Below are 16,454 nucleotides of genomic sequence, written 5' to 3'. Positions count from 1 at the left end.
GCTTTCTCTTGGTTCAGAGGACACGATATGTGTTGTTGCATTCAGGGTAGACCCTGTGGGTTGATCACCAGCAGACGTCCTGCGACCAGGCCAAAAGATCCAAGAGAACGGCGTAAGAGATGCCGCTGCCACAGTGCCCATATGACGACATTGTGTTCCCGCCTGCGTACCCACTGAGATCTTTTTCTCCAACATCGTTGATTCTCTGCCAGCCATTGTCCATCGAGAACAAAAGGGGCATAAATTGTGCGCCCCGCGCCCCTCGCCCGCAAAATCTGCATGTGGGTGATGTTGCGCAATTCAGAAGCAATGAGCTTCTCAGGTGAAGCAGGGTGGTGGAAATGAAAGGCTCCCCACGAACGACGAAGTAACCGGCAGGAGTGCGATTGTGCGTTGGGCGCACGGGGCTCTTGATCACGTCACAAAGGGAAGCTTTGGCAATTCCCCGCCGTTATGCAAAGAATCAGATCTATTCCAACCAACAATGTGGCTCTCGACATGGGTAAAAGTGCCCCGTGCGCTGGTAGCTGAAAAGACAGATGATAGACTATGTGACCAGAATCAACTTGCCCGGCGCGCCCGTGGCGCCCCAGGTTGAGACGGAAGACGCCCCCGAGCTCCGCGCAAAGCGTCAACGCCCCTCCTTGCTCTCTGCATATGTCGGGTAGTCCGTGTATCCAATCGTCGGGTCCTCGAAAGGCCCATAGAAGCGCGAGCGATCGTACATTGCAAGCGGCAGGCCGTTGCGTAGCCTATCCACCAGATCTGGGTTGCTGATGAAGTATCGCCCAAAGAGGAGGCCGTCGCACTGGCCGCTCTCCACCTGGCCCCAGGCGTTTGTATCGTTGAACCCGCCCGCGGAGAAGAAGGGCGTCTCACCCCAGATCTCGCGGAAGAGGGCGAGATCCACATTTGGCAGGCCCCACGAGTCCAGGAAACTTTGCTTTTCGGTCTCGGAGAATATCTGCTCGTAGCGTGGGACTACGAAGCTGACGTAGGATAGGCGAGGGAGGCGTTGCTTCAGCTCTCGGCAAAGATGGCCCCATGTCTCAACGCGCTGCTCTCCACGAGCTTGGTTGAAAAGACCGAAGGGGGTTAGGCGTATGGCCAGGTTATCTTCGCCAACAGTCTTGGCGAGAGCCTCCATCAGCTCGATGACGAAGGTACATCGCTTCTCTGGCGAGCCGCCATACTGGTCGTTGCGCTTGTTAGAGTTGGAACTCAGGAATTGCTCAGGCAGGTAGCCATTGCCGCCGTGGAGCTCGACACCATCGAAGCCCACGTCCATGGCCGTCTTGGCCGCATCACAAAAGTCCTTGATGGTCTTCTTGATGTGCTCGACGGTCAGCTCGATGGGGGGATGGTCCGCGAGTCTGACCTGGGATGCTGTGTGCGGCGGCGGGTATGGATACCGCTCCTCCGGGTCGTCCCAGGGGACGCTCGATGGCGCCACAATGGGAGTGCCTGTTAGGTGCGGGATGTTGGCCCGGCCAGAATGCCATAGCTGGGCGTAGATGTATCCACCTTTTGCGTGGACGGCCTCGACCACTTTCTTCCAGCCCTCAGCCTGCTCCGGGATGAAGATTCCGGGGACGCCAGGCATGCCATTGCCCTGGACAGCAGACAGTAGAGTCAGCCCTACTCCCGCCTTGTACGACAGGGGTCTTGGTGAATACTACCTCGAGCGAAGGTGGAAGGCCTTCGGAGATGAGCAAGCCTCCCTCCGTGGTGCGCTGCTCATAGTATTTGGCCACAATGTCATTGGGAATCCAAATACGGTTCGGGTTCTCTTCCGTCGACTCGGCACTCAAGGGCGTTCCGCGGTTCCGTGTGAGTGGCGCATGGATGACGCGGTGCTTTAGCTGGATTCTGCCATCGGCAATTGACAGGGGCTGGAACAGCCTCGAGTCGAGGCCGTTGTTGAACTGTTCTCCCATGGCGGGATCGTGGCCGGTATTGAGGCGCTCGCGCGGATGTGGATGTGACTGCCGCGAGATGCGGGTGATGCAGTCTGGTGCGAGTGCGACTGTCCAGAACCCTTCGGGGTGGAGTACGACGTAACAGGGTGTATTCAACGTTGGATCAGAGGATCAAGTGTCCGTAAGCACCCCCAAGACCTGTACGACGCGAGAAGCTCAGCTATGTAGCCTCGCTTGGTCCTCTTTTCAAATCTGACTACTCGGTATCAACGGTGCGATTTGTGTTCGATCTGCAGATACTAATAAGGAGGGCAGACGTGACAATTAGCGAGCTGAGTGATGCACCGAGGTTTCGCCACTCCCCCCTTCATCGGTCCGTCCGGGACGGGTTCATTTTAATAAACCAGACAGCAGGCACCGACTCCATGTCCATGTCGCCAGGGCGGTCGCGGGACCGCCACGGGAAGGCAAAGGGGGGGTGGGCAGGCGTGTTGGCAGCACAGCGGACAGGAGGGATGGGTTGACGTGCGTCTGTTGGTTGCACGACTTACCGGGGAGAGAATCACGTCAGTTGACAGTTGACAAGGCTTGTGCAACACAACAACGCAGAGACCTGACGGGATGCACAGTGCAACACACGTAGAAGACATGGAACGTTCAGAAGGGCCGCGGGAGATCGAATCGCACAAAAGGAGAAAATACGATGGGGATGGAGGCGGCGGACTCGATCGTCCCTCGGCTCTCTCAACCTGGTTGTGAAATTATGCCCCCCCGGCGCATAGACCAAGGTTCCCCATTGATAGTCGGCGAACCTGGTATCGAGAAACGGGCCAGGGGGTATTTGGCATTAGAGATTTCCGGGCTATGATTGCCCGACCGCAGGCTCCACGCCTCGCGTATTTACCGTACAAGCCCTGGCAAGTTCATGTAAATGCTCCGTACTAGCTTATCGAATGACGATCTTGGGCGAATGCGCTGCTAGCTCGGCACCGGCGGCGGGTCGCCGAAGACGGGTATCCGTCTGTCAAAACTCCACTCCCGTGTCATTCAGTCGACATCAGTCGCCGCTTCTACTCCACGGAGGGGGGGGCCGCCTTGGGGCGCGCTCTTGCGGCTTGAACTTGGCACTGCGAAAATCTCGCACTGGGAACCCGAAGCAATGGGGGTCGCCACGACGGCAACATCCCGGCCCCTTGCACCGCGCGCCGCCGCCGAGGCACTCTTGGCGGTACCATCCACTCTCTTGGGACAACGGTCTACGGCACCCGCACCCTTCGGGGCCCGCGCGGAGTGGCCCGTCGGATGCACATTTTTTGTGTGACCCAGGGCAGGGCAGGGCACCTCCTGACGATCTCCAAACACGCCACCGTTGGTTCTGTTGTTGGTCGCGCGTATGCGGGAGGCCCAGATGGTGCGAGTGTTGGTCGGGCTTTGACAGCCTTCAGGCCGTTGGTGACGGGCGGACCGGGGGGACTAGGAGGCGGGACCGGCCGGCAGTTCCTCCACTGAGTCCACTTGAGACAAACGGCGGCGGCGGTGCGGCGGGAACAGAAGTTTGGGTGTACGTACGAAGTACTGGATGCTTCTCGTCGGCGAATTTTGTGGCTGATGGCTTTCGAAGAGAGAGTGTAAAGGGAGAGTGCTTATGAGACGCAGCTGCGCGCCATCAATCTCGGTATATGCCGCCGGCTGATGCAGCCCGGGGCAGGTCCCGGCCGCCACCAAAGCCCAGATTCAGATCCATCTCTGTGGCGTCTACCGGGACGGCATATAGGTGAAAGTACCGTATGCCATGCCTCTCACATGAAAAGAGCAATGATACGTACTCGAACTAGCAAACCCCCTCCCCAGTTGACAACGGGCCGTGCGCGAAGCCAACGCGGAGTGGACCGCCACCAACATTTGAACACTGGCAATCCCAGCCGCCTTCAGGTCGAACCGGATTACAGCATTAATCGTAGGGCTCCCGGCACGGTTCCCCGGCCCCTGCTCCATGCTTCGCATCGGGAAAGTGATACATCGCCCAGTCGCCCGAGTCTAGATTGTGCCTCTCTTCGCCCTCAGCTCTTTTCGGGATTGACTGGTATCCTTCTTTCTGCGAACCGGTTCGCCAGCGATCGTTCTTGGGTTTACGTCTCGTGGTCTCGGGGCGTGGCGAACTGACACTCGAGCAAACGGAACCGCACACCCCTCCCTTGGGCCACGAACTAGTACTGGTGTCAAACTTGCACGGCTCGGATATAAGTTTCGAAGGTTGGACCCTTCATTCTCCAGGATCGTTTTGCCGAGATCGAGAACCTACGACCTGCATAAGACCTCGAACGACAGGAACCTGGGCGACGACGACGACGGCGACTTGACTGGAGCATCCCGCCTCGCAAGCTCCAGGTCCTGGCGGTCTATTAGGGCCAGCGCAAGCACCCTGGGACTCGAAAACAACAACAAGAAGCACGAGAACGAAAACATCGCACACAGATATGTCGTCCTCTTACCCGGGCGCCCTGCCGCCGCCGCCTGGCGTCACGGCAGACATCAACAACCCTCAGGATGTTTTGCGAACATGCCACTACGTCACGCAGGCCCTCACGCTCGTTTTTGTGTCAGTCTTTGTCGGCCTGCGGTTATACGCCAAGCGAAAGGTTCTGGTCAACTCGCTGACTACGGACGACTGTAAGTGATGTCGTCTCGTAAATACGCCAGGCCTTGGCGGTTTGGAGGACTGGATTGCTGACCACGCGAGACAGTTGCCATTTACTCTGCATATGTACGGACGCACGGTGATTGCGGCGCGTTAACTTGGCGCTGACTTTGTCGTACAGCTCTTCATGGTTGGGTACTGCATATGCGCCTTCTTCAGTATGCTACGGTCCATCCAAACCCGCTCATGATCTACCGACAGAGGCTGACTTGACTCTACAGTGGGTATTCATGGCGGAGGCCTCAACCAGTGGGATGTAGCCGTCACCCAGATTGAGCCTTTCTTCAAGGTAAGACTCGATGCGATCCAAGGCTCAGAGTACCTGTGGCAGTCCATGCAGTATCTAACGCGACTCGACAAACCCTCCAGGCATGCTACGCCGCCACCCTCTTCTACGCGCCCATGGCCTTCACCGTCAAGCTCGCCCTGCTCGTCATGATCGTGCGCGTCTTCGGCACCGTGCACCGCAAGACGCTCATCGGCATGTACATCCTCATCGCCGTCATCGTCGCCTACTACGTCTCGGGCTTCTTCATCAAGATCTTCATCTGCTGGCCCATCCCCGCCTACTGGCACGGCGAGAGCGACAAGTGCATGAACCAGAGCGCCATCATCACCGCCGACGCCATCATCTCCGTGATCAGCGATCTCGTTATCTTGTTCCTCCCCACGCCCCTCACCTGGTCTCTGCAGCTCCCTAAGCGCAAGCGTCTCCGCGTCGCTGGCCTGCTGTGTGCCGGAGGCATCGCTACGGCTTTCAGTATCTACCGTCTCGCGCTCATCATCACGGATAAGGCTTCCCACAATCAGACCATTGTCTTTACCAAGGTCGTCTTGTCTGGGTACGTACAATGCCCCAGATCAGGTCCCAGCTAGACATCGATGCTAATGCACGAAAAGCAACGCCGAAGTCGGCATCGGCCTGATTTGCGCCTGTCTCCCCGCCATCAACGCCATCTTCGTCCGCGCCAACAAGTCCGGTTACCTGGGGCAGCCGAGCCACAACAGCGAGGCCCGCGGACAGATTATGCTCACGCGCTCCTACCAGGTCGACCGCACGCAGGACGGCAAGAAGGTCCTCGAGATCGAAATGGAAGCCGGCGGTGACGAGGACGGTCTCATGTCGGGCGGTCAGGAACCCTCCATGCTTCACCGCCAGCCGTCAAACACGAACAGCCAGCCGCCGAGCTTGAGATCCGACGAGACTTACTGCTAAACACGGGTTGGAGATATGGGTTGGACACCAGGCCAGGGTTTTGTGCCTCATGCACTCCCCGCATTCTTCATGGCGGGGCACAGAAGCGACGTCCCGAAGCTGAACATGAAACACTGTCAGACTTGCTTTTGTTACCTGCAGATTATTCATGTCTTCAGAAGGACTTACAAGTACCCAGCCGTCAGGCATGGGCCACTTCATGTTCATCATGTTCTTACACGAGTCTCACGGTCAAACGTGCACTCAGCACACGATTGCGTACGCAGCCGAAGCCTTCTAGATATGTCTTATATAATGTAATATCTAAACTCCTGAGGCCGTAACAAGTCCCCGAGATTCCCTCTTATCCGTGTATTGCTCGCTTAATATGTCAGTTTATAGTCTACAGTGAGTGTCCCTCGACGCGAAGCACCGTTCTCAGATGCGAAAACGTCAGCTTCTCTCCCCTATGGCAAGCCAGCAAGTTGGCCGCCTTGAGCACGTTCTTGATCACCCGCCCGTTGAGCTCAAGTTTGCTCAGCGCCTCAATCTCCTCCGGGGTCACATCGTGCGCATCATCACCCCTGAGGTTGGCGTCGACGAGGCTGACCGTCCGCGCCAAGAAGGATCGCCACACGGCCGCGCGTGCCGCGATATCCAGGTCCGGATACTCGAGCGACACGTGGATCCGACTCTGGAACGCGGGGTCCATGTTCTTGACGCGGTTTGTTGTGAGGAACAGGATGCCCTCATAGTACTCGAGCGTGCGCAAGAAAATGGCCACGATGCGGTTTCGCTCCATGTCCTGCGGGGTGCGCTCCTCGAGGAACACGTCGCATTCGTCGAGGAGGAGAACGGCATTCCAGTTGGCGACCATGCCAAGGATCTTGCTCAGATTGTCCTCGACATCGTAGGCTGAGCTGCCGAGGTCGCCCGCACTCATCGCGTACAGCGGCACACGCATCTCCTCGGCCACAGACTCGGCCGTCAACGTCTTGCCAATGCCTGGTCCACCCGACAGGAGCATGATGATGCCCTTGCCCTTGCCGGAGATGACGTCGTCAAAGGCGTCCTTGTACTTGACCTGGCTCTGCGCGAAGGCGAGGATGAGCTCCTTCTTCTCCTCTTCCATGACCAGCGAGCTGAAGGCGTTTTCGTTGAATTGCACTTCAGAGACCTGGTCGATGTAAAACTCCATCCACCGCTTGTTCTGAAGAGCATAGCCACGAACTATCGGGCACGTGAACAGCCGCTGCTCGTCAGTCAAGGGTGCCCGCTTAACGGCTTCCCCGTCATCCTCGCCGGTATCCGAGTCCGCGTCACTCTCCATCGAGGAGGTGCTATAGCGCCGACCGCGTCCGTCGCCTTTGTGGAGAGCGCTGATATAGACCTGATGGTCGTAGTTTTCCTTCTCCCAATTCGCGCCGTCGACCACAATGCGTGACTGCACGTTCTCGCGGCGGGTCTTGTTGGCCTCCGGGTGCCACAGGCCGACGCCCTTGTACCAGCGGTAACAGTAGCCCGCGAGGCTGTCAAACTTCCGGCCGCGCTCAATGAGCATGGCCTTGACTGACTCGGCTTGAGGATGATAGTCCAGCGGGTAGGTGGGCAGGTCAGAGAAGGGCAGGGTGCCTGGGAACTGGGGGATCTGCATGTCGAGGCTGGTCCAGCCCATCCTGACTCCATCCCAGTCAATGATTTCGCATCGCAGAGCGTAGGTTTTGCCACATGGCGTCTGCGTATAAAAGCCCCGCTTGAACTTGGCCGCGACGGGCTTTCCGTTCTTGGACCCGAACACGGTGCATTCAGGTGGGAAGAGCGTCCAGGCGTGCTCCCAGGCAACGGCCTTGTTCTTGAAGTAGTCCTCACGCAATTGGATCACGTCGCCAAGCTCCTCTTGCAGGATCCTGTAGAGGAGCTCGATGTGCTCCTTCGCTGCGCCCTCGAGTGTCGGGTCATTTCGGGCAGCCTCGAATCGGTCCCATCGATGAACAAAGCACTCGAAGGGGGCGGTGAGCTTGAGGCGCGACAGGTTCGTGAGAATGCCGGGGTAGTTGTGTAATACTTCGGCCAAGACGGGCCTCAGATAGGGCGATTGGATAATGATGCTGTCGATGACGAGAGGCTTGCGTGAGTCTGCGTCTTCCGGCTTCTCTGCACCGTTGTTAGTGATTCGATCAAACGCATCACAACGGAACAAACGACTCACGTTTGCGGACGATGATGGCATATTTCTCCGTCTCCTCGTTTTCTGCTGCCTCCTCGAGGTCGTCGGGCTTCTTTTCCGTCCAGGACCTGTTGCCGTGCTGGTCGAGCTTGGCGTAGAGGTCCTTGCTCTCGGCGACGAGGCCGACCATCTGCTTCTCCTTCTTCTCTTCCTCGCTGTCGCCAGCTGTGGTGCTGTCAGCAGCGGCTCCCGCCGGATGTTTATTCCCGTTACCAGTCGTACCTTCATCGGCGTCGGGAGCGGCCGCGTCTTCCATTTTCTCGTCCCCGGCGACCGACGCAGCCTCGGCGGGGGTGACGACCACGACCGACACAGACTCGTCGTCGCTCTTCCGAGCCAGATCCGGAGTATCGGACATTGTCGCGGCTCGGAGGAAGCTTCGTAAAGTACGGGTGGACTGTTCGCAGAATCGCAGGTGCGGTCGGGCAGCACGATGATCGATACGAGGCCACCTTGATGGGTCACAAAATGAGAGCAGGAGGAAGCTGGTGGGCTGAGAGGAAGGAGCGAGGTGCGCAGAACTTCTCCAGGTATGAGGAGCAGGCAGGCTCACAGCCCGGTTTTATAAGCCCATCGCCACACCTCATCACTGACAGCAACCTGATGCATGCTCCCGCTTCCAGGCAGCATGCCAGGCAGGTCATCGCCACAAACGAGCGCAACTCCACAAAGCGCACACGCACAAACCATTCGATGCCTCGAAACCAGGCGAGTTACTCACGCCGCAGCCCGATTCCCCGCATCGTCTGCCAATCGTCGCGCAGGCAAGGGCCTGTGGACGTTGCACGACTGTGAAGGATCTCACCGCAGCGATCCTTTGCCGCTGGCGTTTTGGCGTTTCGCTGGCGGATCTGGCACAGCCACTTGAGCCTCATAGGGCCAGCTTCATGCACACCCCGGTCCGGCGCAGCAGGCAAACATTGGGGGCTGACGGCATGTCTCCATGTTCTCCATCGTGCAGGCAGCAGGTGGCCAGTCACAAGTCGCGATTGCTTCACTGCCAGGCTGCCTTGCGCAACTGCCTTGGGTCTGCCGAGGGAGTCACCGCCGCCCGCGGTGCACAGACGCGGAACGGAACTCTGTCCTTGCCAGTCCGCGCGCCGAGTCGAGAATGACAACAGCGCCCTGCCCCAGCGGTGATGGCCGCATTTGCCTTCAGACGACTCGCGGGCGCGTGGCCAGCCGACCTGAGCTCAGTGGCTGCATCACCCTGACCTTGTCTCACGTCTGACAATGTGCAGACTGCAGAGTCCTGTCTGCGGCTGAGAGTCAGACGCGAGTGGCAGAGGCCTCCACGGGCCATGCATGACCCACAGAGCCCGGGGCGCTCCCGCCGATGACTCCACGTTGCTCCGGCGCCCGCTCACCTTGATGCGGCCTCCGGAGCAGCCGGGTCCCTGCCGAAGCCGTGGTCCACCCCGGGGTCGTCGCCGCGGCCGACCGAGGTCCACTTCCAGTCGTCGGGGATCCAACTCCCGTCGACACGGACCACCACAGGAGCTTCCATCATACGCCCAACGCAGGTACGTAGAGCTTGGACGATGCTGAATAGCTGAATGAAGTACCCGTCCGACTTTCAATTGGTGGCGCGACCGTGTACCCACCTGACAATGGCGCATTGTGAATAGAACAGGCCCGATATACACTCAAACATCTCAAGTAAGGAACAAGGTCCCGTACCGGCCGTTAACAAGGTGCCGTCATAGATGCGGCTGCGTGTTGCGACGCACAATCTCACCGTACTATGCTGGGGTTTTGAGAGCGAGGACGTGGGCGTTACTCGGCCTGCCATCCGGCGATCCTGGGAGTCTCCCGGCCTGGCAGCCTCCATCGCGGGTTGTTACCCGGGCGAGCAGAACCAACACCAAGGCAATCACCAATAGACGTCCCGTCCCGTCGCAGCAAACCCCGGATCGCTTCCCGCTTCTCGAACCTCGGTTAAGGGATATGCGTGGACCAAGCACCCTTCGACGGCAGCGTCTCCCCCGATTTGCCGGGCATCGCCGCCGTGCGGGCTCACCCCCGCATCTGCAGGTTGACCTAAGCCCATTCATTGACGTTGGATGAGCGACGTGTTGAGATCCCACCGGATCAGGCACACAGTCGCGGGCCGCTCGGCTGCCGACTTTTCTCTCTCTCTCTCTCCCTCCTCTCCTCTCCTTCCGCAATGCTTCCAAAGTCTGGGGTGATACAGACGCGACATGGATCACTCAAAGGAGAAGCTGGATATTAGCACGTGCAGCCCGAGCACGGTGGGACATGAAGACTCCGAGCTGGGTGCACAAGAGACTGTCGAGTCGCCCGGTAATGACACGGATTCCATTCCGAATGGGGGGACGAAAGCGTGGATCCAAGTCGTTGGATCCTTTTTCATCTTCTTCAACACATGGTGAGTATCATAATTGAACGCGGGAGTTGACCGTCTAGAAGTATTCGGTGTCAAATGCTGATCGCGTGCCAGGGGAATCATCAACACGTTTGGCGCTTACCAGACATACTACGAGTCCGGCGAGCTGTTCACCGCATCATCCTCCAGCATATCCTGGATAGGCGCCATCCAGTCCTCGTTCTTGCTGCTTCTCGGCATAATCACTGGTCCACTCTACGATGCGGGCTACTTCCACACCCTTGTCTACGGCGGCATTCTCCTGTTGAACATTGGACAGATGATGCTGAGTCTCTGCACCAAGTACTACCAAGCGCTGCTCGCTCAAGGCTTCTGTATCGGTATCGGGGCTGGGACCGCGTACATCCCCGGTGTCGCCATCTTGTCGGGTTACTTTACCACCAATCTGGCCATTGCCAACGGCATTGCAACGGCTGGGAGCGGACTAGGTATGTTATTCATTGACTAGACATGAACAGGACTGACGTGGGTCCCTCTTCGCAGGCGGCATCCTGTACCCCATCATATTCCACAGACTGCTGGACCGCATCGGCTTCGCGTGGACCGTTCGCGCGCTGGGTTTTGTCATGTTCGCCACGTCCGCGATTCCGCTAATCATCTTCCGGCCGCGGCCCAAGCCTCCAACAAAGCGAAAGCTGGTGGACCTGTCGGCGTTCAAAGAGCCTGCCTACACGTCGTTTGTCATCGGCGCAGCCATGACCGCCATTACCATCAACATCCCGTTCTACTACATCCAGTACTACGCAATCAGCAACAGCATCGCCTCCCGCGAGCTGGGCTTTTATCTCCTCTCCATTATGCTCACAGGCTCGTTCTTCGGGCGCGTGCTGCCGAACCTGCTCGCCAACAGGATCGGCCCGTTCAACATCATATTCATCTGCACCGTCATGTCCGGGTGCCTGTGCCTGGCGTTTGTCAACAACTTTAGCCTCGCGGGCGTGACGGTTGCGGCGACGCTGTTTGGCTTCTTCTCGGGGGCGTACGTCTCGCTGCCGCCGACGTGCTACGTGCGGCTGTCGCCCACGCGCAGCGTCGTGGGGACGCGGATGGGCATGGGGTTTGCCATTGCCATGATTGGCAACTTGCTCGGGCCTCCGCTGGCGGGCCTGATTCTGAGAGAGAAGGGATGGAATTCGATGTGGATATTTGCGGGGGCGTCGTCGATGGTTGGGGCGTGTGGGATGATGGCGAGTCGGAATATCCAGGGGCAGTGGAAGCTGCTCGCCAAGTTATAGACTGGCACAAAGGACGCCTTTATGAGCCGGTATCATGTTATAATGTATATACGACAGCTGACGGTAGATACGCATCACGAATTGATGTTTTTTTTAGCATATTCAGCAACGGGCACCAGCATTTGGTGGTCATGAGTGCAAGTCCATCAACCCCTCACGCTGTTGAGAACCTCCATGACATTCTCAAACTCCATCTGCCTCTTCCCACCACCCCACACATCCGTCATGGTCTTGTCCGCAATCCTGCGCACCTCCTCGTCCGACACGACGCCCACGTCCCTCAGCGTCGTCGGGAGCCCGAGGCTCTTGACGAACCTCTCCACAGCGTCCGCGGCGGACGTCTCCTGCCAGCTCAGCGTCTCGTTGAAGATGCCGAGGATCTTGGCCTGCGTGGCTTTGTAGTGCGGGTTGCTGAGGTTGGCGGCCTGCCAGCGCAGCACGGGCGCGAGCATTATGCAGCTTGTTATCTGGGAGCTTGAGGTCAGTACTGTGTTTCAGTGCGCGGCGGATGGGATGGTTGGAGGCGGGGGGCGGTGGACGTACCCCGTGCATGACATTGGCGACAGCTCCGAGCTGGGTTAAGGGTTAGCATCAGACAGTTGAGGATAGTGAAGAACAAGTTGGAAGGCGAGGGCATTCCCACCTGATGCCCGATTGCATGGCTCGGACCCATAGGCACCCTCCAAATCAACAACCCCGTCAACGCCTCCCTCGAGCCATACTGACACTCCGATATCCCCTCCAGCAACAACTCCCTCCTCCTCCTCCTCTTCCTCCCACCCTCCTCCTCCTCCTCCTTCCCTTCTCCAACCCCATCCCCTTCCCTCACGCCCTTCGCCTCCTTATACTCCGTCAATCCCTTAATCATACACCGCAGCCCCCTCTCCGCATGCCCACCCACGCCCTCATACCCTACCTCACCACTCCTCGGATTGCACATGAGCTCCACGCAATGGTCCACGCACCGCACCCCGCTACTCAACCACAACCTCTCCGGACTCGTCGCCGCCAGCTCCGGATCCAGGAGTATCAGATCCGGCTGCCCGCCGTCGTCCCACCCTCCAAAATGCTGCTTCTTCCCCTGCGCATTGGTCGCCGAGCTGAGGGCGTTCCACTCCGACGCCGAGAGACTCGTCGGCACGGTCACGAGCCTGCACTTACGGCGCCGCAGGGCCGTCCCGTCCGCGCGCCGATCCGCGATGCCGCGCTCCCTGTCCACCAGCGCCTCCATGTCCGCCTCGTCAAACGACGCGGCGGGGTCAAAGTTGGCGGCGAGCAGGCAGCCGATCTTGCACGCGTCGCTGTAGGAGCAGCTCCCCACGCTGATGACGCAGTCTGCGCGGTGGCGCTGGATGCGCTGCGCAATGTCTCGCACGTCGGCGTAGGGCGAGTGGCTACCCACGCCGAGCTTCGTGTCGGCGAGCGTGGGGCCCAGGGCGGATTGCAGCGCGGAGATGTGCGAGCTGTTGGCGGCGAGTGCTTTGCTGGCGACGAGGAGGACGCGCGAGCTGCCCCATTGGGAGAGCGCGGCGGGGATGTCCTCGAGGAAGTTGGAGTTGAAGATGGCGTCGTAGCCCTTGCGGGAGGGGATGTCGAGTTGCTGCACGCGGTTCTTTTCCAGCATGGTGAGATTGGTCAAGAGATGTGAGTGCTATAGGTGAGCTGTAAGGGACAAGCGATAGACGTCACGACATAGCCATGTCCATCTGCAGCTCGTCTCGGTAATAAACGTAGATGAATACCACGGGATCTGCAATCGTGCTCCACCGCTTCGGCGCCGATAATCTGACGTCAGAACCACTATTCCCAGCAACGTCATAGCAGACGGAACTCGGCATCTCTCAGGACGCAAAGTGGAATGGCAATGCAATGGTGCTTGAATGGCTGTGTTGGGCCTCGGCTGGCTGTGAGTTGGACAAGTTAGCGGGAGATGCTCCGCATCCGTTCCACAGATGATCAAGAAAGTATGATATGCGCCTAGTTCAATTCGAAAAGTAAACAGTTCCGCTATGTAACCAATTACTCCACATATTCCCTTTCTTTGCCATCGTAAACGCCAACAGTCGCTTTAAATCCGAAACGTATATGCACAATAGATGTCGGGGTATCATCAAATATCCTCTCCATGTGGAGCAGAATCCACACCTCGTTAGGCGGCGCCCGCGCTCAGGGTGGCCGCAACGGGCGCAGGACTCTGCTCGCTGGGTTCCAGTTCACCCTTCATCTTCGACTCGCCCTCTTCGACCTTCTCGCTTGCGGATTTGCCCGTCTCCGACTCACCTGCCTCGCCGAGGCCGATCAAGTCGATCCACTTCCAGTGACCGACGACATCGTTCCCACTCCGATCGAAGATGGCCTTGTCATCGTTGACGCCGTCGTTGGAGGCAGGAACTCCTCCGTCCTTCTTCGGCGCATCAAGCTTGTCAACATGCGCGCCGTCGACGAGGTCGCCGGCATAAGTACGCCCAACGGGGATGCCGTTGGCGCGGAAGAGCTGCAGCTGGGCGCGGAGGTTCAGTCGCAGGGCCCGCTCCGGCTGCTCGGCGTCAAAGATCTTCTTGGTAAGCCAGGGGAAGAGGATGCCAAAGTCTGACTGGCTCAGGTGGGCCGAGTTGACCACGTAGAAGAAGTTGGGCTCTGGGAGCTTGATGCCGCTTGGGCGCTCGTACATTTGCGGCGTCACCAGCTTGGCCGAAGGATCGGGCGAGAGCAGCCGCGCCTTGACATGCAGGTGGTCTTTCCACTTGTAAAAGGCCTCGGACTCAACGGCCAACAACGCAGTGCCGCCCGGCGCCGAAGGAGTGTCGGCGTAGACGGGCAGCGGCAGGTTGAAGAGCGGCGCAGAATTGGGCGCAATCAGCGGGAAGCACCACATGTCGAGGAGCATCGTGACCGTCTTCTCCGTGATCTGTTTCCGAATGCTGCTGTCCGGCTTCGGTACAAACAAGGGCCGCTCCATTGCCGCCACCTCTGGCACGTCGGCGTAGTAGGTGCTCTTGAGGAACTGAACCGTGGTTGTCGCGCCGAAGCTGTGTCCGCCAAAAATGATGCGCCCGGGCTCCTGCACGTCCAATTGGCCCACAAACTGCTTGAGGCTCGGGGTCGACGTGTTCAGGTTGGTGAAGGAGCGGTCGCTGTCCATGGCCAGCAGGGCGTCGTGTATCAGGCCCATCTCCCACAGGCGGATGCGGAGCTGCGCCTCTCGAGCCTCGTGGACTTCGGGCGAAACGTCGTGCGAAATGCGGTTGTATGGGACAACGCGCCTCGAACTGGACGAAAAGTAGCGGCCAGACTCGTTGGGCTGTCGGATGAAGCTGATGACGGCGCTGCCATCACGGTGCTCGGGACAAACAACGACGATGCCATGCGAAGCAAGGGAGCCCGCCACGTAAGAGTACGAATTGCGGCCACCACCAAGCCCGTGTGAAAAGATCATTGTCGGCCACCGGCCGGCTGCCGTCTCGGCCTTGCTCAATTTGGCATTTTTGTGAACGGGGATCGAGGTGTAATGGAGATGCCGAGGCAGGAAGCTGCAGTAGACGGTTAGCGTGACCGTTGAAGGGGACGATGACACAACGGCGGGATGCGTACGACAGAAACTCGGCCAGGGTCGAGCCAACGCCGACAAACTTGGTATATGCCGAGACATGGTGGCGCTGGGGGTTCGGGAGCCAGCTGATGCGCTTCTCGTCCGATTCGGGCACGGCTGGATAGAAGACGCGGAACTGCACCGTCGGGATGTCGGCGGCGCCGTCCGGGGCGGCGCTCGCGGCGTTCAGATCGGACACGGGTATCTCGACATCGACGGTTCCGACCTTGTAGGGGCCTGTGTATTCAGGAAAGGCGGGCACCGGGCTCATGCGCGCCAGGTAGGCGGCGAGTTTGGACGTCGCCGAGGGGTCCGGGACGACCATGGCGAGGCGAGACAGTAAGCCGATTGTTGGAGTATCGTCGCTGCTCGGCCGGCGAGAGAGGATGATGCTGCTAGGTGATTCGTTTTTCAGGGACGCAGTGCAAACGGCTATTCATTTGGCAATGAACGTAGGAGAGAAGAAAAGAAGGACGGCAGCAATGAAGAGAGTGTCCAGGTTCTGGGCAGGCGCTGGAATCTGGGATGGGCGCTGCACTTGTACTGAGGCCGGAGGTGCCAGCCCTCCACTGAGCTGGCTGGAAAAGCTGGCGACGCTACTGGGTCCAAGTACCGGTACGGTGACGCAATGCGTTGACAAGCCACAGCCCTGCGGAGCCCGGTACTGGTGGCTTCAGGGGGCTTGTCTCGGTACCCGGCGCCGTATTACAGGGCATGGCGCACGCAGCTGGACGCCTCCAGAGCCGCCGCAATGCATTCCAGCCGACCTGAGCGATTGAAGACCTCAACGACCGCAACAACCAACTCGTCGCCGTCATGATTCCATCTCCAAGTCGCATTCTAAACCACTGTGCATGTACAGAGACGGAAGCCGTCACGCGATAAACCCCATCTCCAGTCAAAGAGTGCGCCGGGGGGTAGAAAAAACTCCTAAGCCCGTAGTGCCCTCTAAACCCGATTCGCGACCGAGACTGCCCCAGGCATTGGCGTGTGCCCAGTTGCCAAACTTGGTTGGCAGACAGATGGCAGAGGGGCGTCATGGCAACGAAGGTGGCGGCGACGGCAGCTGCGAAGACGGGGGTGCTACAGATCGCAAAAGGTGCTGCCCAAGCTTGTCGATGATTTCAGGGACCAAAAGATGACGCCACACGATCGCAGCCCTCCAGGTGGTAACTAGCACGGCA

At 58.9% G+C, this 16,454-nt stretch overlaps 6 protein-coding genes across 6 annotated transcripts; 2 read left to right on the top strand and 4 right to left on the bottom strand.

Annotated features, from left to right (window-relative positions):
• Window positions 1-631: 631 nt before the first annotated feature.
• On the bottom strand, window positions 632-1,937 carry PLICBS_009721 (uncharacterized protein; the record flags this gene model as incomplete). Its single annotated transcript, XM_018325340.2, has 2 exons — window positions 632-1,612; window positions 1,680-1,937. 2 exons carry the CDS (start codon window positions 1,935-1,937, stop codon window positions 632-634), a joined length of 1,239 nt encoding a protein of 412 aa, XP_018176734.2.
• A 2,459-nt stretch (window positions 1,938-4,396) lies between these two features.
• PLICBS_009720 (uncharacterized protein) lies at window positions 4,397-5,833 on the top strand (the record flags this gene model as incomplete). Its single annotated transcript, XM_018325339.2, has 6 exons — window positions 4,397-4,589; window positions 4,664-4,683; window positions 4,739-4,775; window positions 4,839-4,906; window positions 4,987-5,459; window positions 5,518-5,833. 6 exons carry the CDS (start codon window positions 4,397-4,399, stop codon window positions 5,831-5,833), a joined length of 1,107 nt encoding a protein of 368 aa, XP_018176733.2.
• Window positions 5,834-6,215: 382 nt separating this feature from the next.
• PLICBS_009719 (uncharacterized protein) lies at window positions 6,216-8,397 on the bottom strand (the record flags this gene model as incomplete). The annotated part of the gene is made up of 3 exons (XM_018325338.2): window positions 6,216-7,966; window positions 8,022-8,204; window positions 8,262-8,397. 3 exons carry the CDS (start codon window positions 8,395-8,397, stop codon window positions 6,216-6,218), a joined length of 2,070 nt encoding a protein of 689 aa, XP_018176732.2.
• A 1,843-nt stretch (window positions 8,398-10,240) lies between these two features.
• PLICBS_009718 (uncharacterized protein) lies at window positions 10,241-11,681 on the top strand (the record flags this gene model as incomplete). Its single annotated transcript, XM_065601708.1, has 3 exons — window positions 10,241-10,428; window positions 10,501-10,874; window positions 10,930-11,681. 3 exons carry the CDS (start codon window positions 10,241-10,243, stop codon window positions 11,679-11,681), a joined length of 1,314 nt encoding a protein of 437 aa, XP_065457780.1.
• Window positions 11,682-11,827: 146 nt separating this feature from the next.
• Window positions 11,828-13,305, bottom strand: PLICBS_009717 (uncharacterized protein; the record flags this gene model as incomplete). Its single annotated transcript, XM_065601707.1, has 3 exons — window positions 11,828-12,148; window positions 12,225-12,254; window positions 12,652-13,305. The coding sequence occupies 3 exons, from the start codon at window positions 13,303-13,305 to the stop codon at window positions 11,828-11,830; spliced, it is 1,005 nt and encodes a 334-aa protein (XP_065457779.1).
• Window positions 13,306-13,830: 525 nt separating this feature from the next.
• On the bottom strand, window positions 13,831-15,595 carry PLICBS_009716 (uncharacterized protein; the record flags this gene model as incomplete). Its single annotated transcript, XM_018325335.2, has 2 exons — window positions 13,831-15,211; window positions 15,273-15,595. 2 exons carry the CDS (start codon window positions 15,593-15,595, stop codon window positions 13,831-13,833), a joined length of 1,704 nt encoding a protein of 567 aa, XP_018176729.2.
• Between the last annotated feature and the right edge of the window lie 859 nt (window positions 15,596-16,454).

This window comes from Purpureocillium lilacinum, assembly GCF_023168085.1.
Source record: "Purpureocillium lilacinum CBS 284.36 DNA, scaffold_7, whole genome shotgun sequence".
Lineage (NCBI taxonomy): Eukaryota > Fungi > Ascomycota > Sordariomycetes > Hypocreales > Ophiocordycipitaceae > Purpureocillium > Purpureocillium lilacinum.
The sequence above is the reverse complement of the archived record's forward strand: the minus strand, read 5'-3'. Positions and strand labels throughout refer to the sequence as shown.